The 5,124-nt window shown below is 51.6% G+C and overlaps 1 protein-coding gene across 1 annotated transcript; it reads right to left on the bottom strand.

Moving 5' to 3' along the window:
• Positions 1–2,145: 2,145 nt before the first annotated feature.
• On the bottom strand, positions 2,146–4,728 carry LOC136329028 (unconventional myosin-VI-like). The gene is made up of 2 exons (XM_066264986.1): positions 4,074–4,728; positions 2,146–2,197 (listed from the first exon to the last, which is right to left on the bottom strand). The coding sequence occupies exons 1-2, from the start codon at positions 4,680–4,682 to the stop codon at positions 2,159–2,161; spliced, it is 648 nt and encodes a 215-aa protein (XP_066121083.1). The 5' UTR covers positions 4,683–4,728; the 3' UTR covers positions 2,146–2,158.
• Between the last annotated feature and the right edge of the window lie 396 nt (positions 4,729–5,124).

Below are 5,124 nucleotides of genomic sequence, written 5' to 3'. Positions count from 1 at the left end.
TAATACACTTTTACCTTAGGTGGCCAGGTGCTGGTTGCCCAAGGAGTTAACTGGAGGTCCACCTCTAACCCCTTTCCCCATGGTGCCAACAAGGCCACCCATCTCAGATGGGGGGCCTGTACAGTCCAGGGCCAAGTCCATTGAAGCCGTTGTCCTTTAAGAAGGGCTGTTGGAGCAGGCAAGAGCACGTTGCCCTGCTGTCCGAAACCTGGCTTGAGTAAAATGTCCTTGGTGCGTATCTGCAACTGAATAGGGGCAGCTGTCCGATGCAGGAGGGCCTCTACTGGAGCTGGGCTTCCCCGTCGAGGTCGCTCATTCAAAATCCAAAGTACTGTCCATAAGCGGCGTGTCCATCCAGTAAGAGAGCCGATGCCCCCCTCCTGTCGCAGTCCCTGCTTTAAGAGTCCATTATAACGCTCAGTGATACCAGCAGCCTGGGGGTGGTAGGGAACATGGTACTTCCAGTCCACCCCCAGCTTTTGAGCCCATTGCCTCACCGTTGAACCAGTGAAGTGGGTACCATTGTCACTTTCAAGGACCAGCGGTCGCCTGTATGCAGCACTCAGGCCGTCCAGAGCCTGTATGACTGCCCTCTGGTCAGGGTTACGAGCGGGGTAAGCAGCAAGCAGCCCGGTGGCAGTATCTACACAAGTGACTGCATACTGATACCCTTCTGACTTTGGTAAGGGTCCAATGATGTCTATCTGCCATCGTGTCAGTGGGACATGACCCCTCTGGATCTGTCCAGGTGACACCAATGGTCTCCGAGGGTGTTCCTTGGAACATACTGCACATTGCTCACAGGCTGCAAGTACCTCTGCATAGGACACAGGCAAGTTCCAAGCCTTAACCGTAGCCCACATAGTTTTCTGTCCTGCATGGAGCAGGTGCCGGTGGAGCCACTGTGCCACATCACCTGCAGGTGCAGTCTCCAACCATCGCACCCTTGCCAACGTATCTGCCTCATCATTCCCAGGATGGGCTAGAGGGGCATGCCCTGTGACATGATATACTGTCACCTGCTTCTGGTGTCCTATTTCCCATAAGTCCTGCCACATGGCCTGACCCCATAATGGACGGTGCATTACCATCCACTGGTTAATGTGCCAAGTAGCAATCCAAAGGGTCAGTCCACAATAGACGGCCCAGCTGTCAGTACAGATCACCAGAGGTGAAGGTTCATTATGGGCAACTAGCCAAACAGCTCTTAATTCTGCCCATTGGCTGCTTTGGCCTGTACCCGTGTCCATCCAAATAGTCTCAGTGGCCGGATGGAAGGCGATAGCCGTCCATTTGGCAGGTTGGCCCCTGCTGGAACCATCAGTATACCAGGCATCTTCGGGGATGGGCACCTGCCCCTCCTGGTAGGGACTGACCTCAGGTTCTGCCTCCTGAGCCCCAGTTGCACCTGACTCTAAGGTCGCATAGGTGACTGGACCCAAGACTTCCTGCAGTTCTGCCCTCAATGGGCTGGTGCTAAGAGCACAGCGTTGTTGCAGATAGGCACCCCACTTGGCCAGGGTAGACATTTGGGCCATACCACTACGTGGTTTAGTTGCCCAATCTCTCATCCATCCAGCTATAGGGTATGTTGTTTTGACTGTAACTGGTGTTGTGGTTGTAATACTCTCAGTTGCCAGGAGGGCAGCATACACAGCTGCCAGCTGCTTCTCTACTAATGAGTAACGAACTTCAGCACCTTTCCACAATTGGGACCAAAATCCAATAGGTTGCCGTAGGCGCTCTGTCCGCTGCCACAAGCCCCATCCAAACCCCTCTGAGGTTACATGAACATCCAGCTCACAGGGCCTGGCAGGATCAAACACATTCAAGGCCTGTGCCACCTTGACAGCTCTCTTAGCAGCTGCAAATGAACCTTGCGCCTGCTCAGTCCAATCCCAGCGAACCCCCTTTCGAATAAGGTTGTACAAGGGGCGTAGTAACTGAGCCAAATGCGGTATAAATGCTCGCCAATACCCCAACAAACCTAAGAATTCCTGTAACTGTTTTACCGTAGTGGGCACGGGGTATGCTTGAATCTTATCTATAACTGCGTCAGGGATAACTTTTGTCTTACCCGACCAGACAACTCCCAAGAATTTAACAGATAACCTAGGTCCTTGTAATTTGTTCTCGTTAACTGCCCAGCCACATGCTTTCAAATGGGATAGCAGGGTAGGGACTGCTTGCTCCAATTCTGAAAGAGAATCACTAGTTAGCATAATATCATCAATATAATGGTACATGCGGACTACCTCTGGCTGTTTCCATTTAGCCAGGTCAGCAGCCACCAGCCCATGGCACAAGGTGGGGCTATGCAAATAGCCCTGGGGTAACACTGTAAAGGTCCATTGTCTCCCTTCCCAACTGAAGGCAAATTGGTCTTGACTCTCTGCGGCTATATCAATAGAGAAAAAAGCATTGGCCAAGTCTGCCACAAAGTGTTATGTCCCCAACTCATGGCTTAGCCGATCCATCATGTTAGCTATCGAGGGAACAGCAGCGTGCAAAGGGGGAACAACTTTATTAAGTTCCCTGTAATCTACTGTCATTCTCCAGGTTCCATCCGCTTTGCGCACAGGCCATACTGGGGAGTTGTAAGGACTGTGTGCTGGCCGGATGATCCCCACCTTTTCTAGTTCAAGGATTGTCCCTGTGACTTCTTCATAACCACCTGGCAGGCGGTACTGCTTGGTGTTAGTCACACGCCGAGGGATGGGTAATTGCAAAGGGGAATGTGATGCATGTCCCCGCAATACTGCCTTCACAACCCTGATCCGCAGCCGGAACTCCCCAGCTGTAGTTTCCAACCACAGTCCTTGCAAGACATCTACCCCCAAAGTATATTCAGGAATAGGAGATACATACACCTTATATGGCTTAGGAGGCAGTCTCCCTATCCCCAATGGAATAGTTATTGGCTTCACTTGTACAGTTTGGCCCCCATGACCGTCAATGGCAACTGGGGTCCCAGCAAACCGCTCTGGGTTTCCATAGAGAAGGGAACATTCTGCACCTGTATCCACCAAGGCCAACACCTGTTGTACGTTGGAAGGGGACCAGTGGATAGCCAGTTCCATATGTGGCCTCCGGTCCCCGCCCATCCCCGTTAGACGGGTCCCTCGGCCTTTTTCCTATTCAAACTGGTACAATGGGTCTTGGGAGTTCCCCTCTCCCTCGGCTGTCTCTATCATATAATCTTGTAACCAAGCTGTGCGCGCACCAAACGTTTTATTGGTAGCTGCTGGGGCCTTTCGTCTCAGTGGCTGGAACTTCTGTTCTGGTTTAAGCTGCCGCCAAAGCTCCAAAAGAATTTTATTAGACTGGCCATCCAATTTCCCCTTATCTGCTCCAGCCGCAATCAAGTCTACCCACATCTGCGTTTGGGTAACCTTTACAGGCCCGTTTCCCTTGTTAGTTGGGGGGCAAACATAGGCAGCAGCCCTCACTGTTTTATGATCCCGAGCGGCCTCCAGCTCTCCCAAATCTGCTACCATCTGTGTAACTGCATTGATGGGCTGCCCCACATAGGGGCCCAAGATAGCCACAAGTGACCCAAAAAGGGCTGACGGGGCGCTAGCAAGGACAAATTCCCTCATTTTGGCTGTAAACACTTCCTCGTCTGGCCCACGAGACCCAGGGTTGAAAACAGCATTCTTCATACCTAGTTCTCGAAGGACCTTTACTAACTCACTGTAGCACTGCCACTGACTTATTGCCCCCGGCAGTTCTCCAGCATTCTGCCAGACCATACGAATGGCAGCCATCACCCATTCTAATAGGGTATGGTCTCCTGGGTTGCCATGGCAGTTCTGAAGACGTTGCCTCAAGGAAGAGTGTGTGGTAATGGCGGCCAATTTCTCCATCTCTGTTCCAGAGAGCATGATGCCATCCACCCCTATATCCCATAATCGTAGTAACCAGGCTACCAGGGATTCAGTAGGTTTCTGCCTAAATTGTGCCCCCAACTCCATCAGCTCTGCCTGGGTATAGGGCCAGACCACAGAGTGTTCCATTACCTGGGCAGGAGGCTGTGGCTGCCCCTGAGGGACTCTTTGTTGCTGGGTTTTTACCTTCTTGGCGACAACTGGTCGGGCTCTCAGTGTGCGTATGGCAGCTTCAGCCTGAGCCTTCTCATCCTCAGAAGAGGAGTCGCAAGCGCCTGCTCCCGCTGACTCAAAGCCAATCCACCGGCACGGATGCTGCTGCTCCTTTGGTGACCGTTTAGGCTCCTGTGGCTGCTGGCTTTTGGCCAGAAGCTGAGACTCGAGCTCTTGAATCCGCAGTTGTTTCTCCAACAACTGCCGGTGAAGACGTTCAGCTTCCAGGGTAAACTGCAACTCTCGAACCCGTAATTCCTTCTCCAGTGCTCGCTCCAATTCCAGCCTTTTCTGCCATTCTGTTTGCAATTCATGCTGAAGCTTTTGACCTCGGGCAGTTTCCTCTTGAGTAAAAAACATGTAGCCCATGGCCCCTAAAAGGACAGCCATGGGGAGCCAGAGCAGCAACCAGTACTCTATCCCACCCATCAAGGGTGGTGGCTCCATACCAATCTCTGAATCCTGCCGGAAACTACGCCAGTTGTAAGGCCAGGAGCCGCCATCGTGGCCATTCACATGCAGGTTCCCATTGGATTCGGGCAGACGATAAAGAAATGGCGGAGTCAGAGGATGGGGGGCCATCCTATTTATTGGTGTCTCACCAAGACAGGCAAACCACAAAAGAAGACAAGGGAAAAGCAGAAAACCAGCTCTTCCCATGAAGGGCAAGATATCAGGGGAGCCCCTGCAATTGTGATAGCAGGAACTCTGTGTGTCCAAGTTCCTGGTCTGTCCCACTTTATAGTGTAGAAAACCAAAATCCCTTAATCCAATATACAAACAAGGAAGTCTCCGATACAAAGTCACTTATCCAAGGCATAATTGGATTCCTCATGAGAGTGCACCACCCAGATCATGCAATCAGTCAAGGGTGTGGGGAAAAGCTTAGTCCCAAAACCAAACCTCAGGCTACAACAACCTGGCCTGCTTATAGCCTGTCCCCCACACCCATTATAAGTCACAAGCGAGCAAACATATATATCATGTTTACAAACTTATTTGACCAACACCTCAGCTTTAACAA

Source organism: Saccopteryx bilineata, chromosome 3, assembly GCF_036850765.1.
Source record: "Saccopteryx bilineata isolate mSacBil1 chromosome 3, mSacBil1_pri_phased_curated, whole genome shotgun sequence".
Lineage (NCBI taxonomy): Eukaryota > Metazoa > Chordata > Mammalia > Chiroptera > Emballonuridae > Saccopteryx > Saccopteryx bilineata.
The sequence above is the reverse complement of the archived record's forward strand: the minus strand, read 5'-3'. Positions and strand labels throughout refer to the sequence as shown.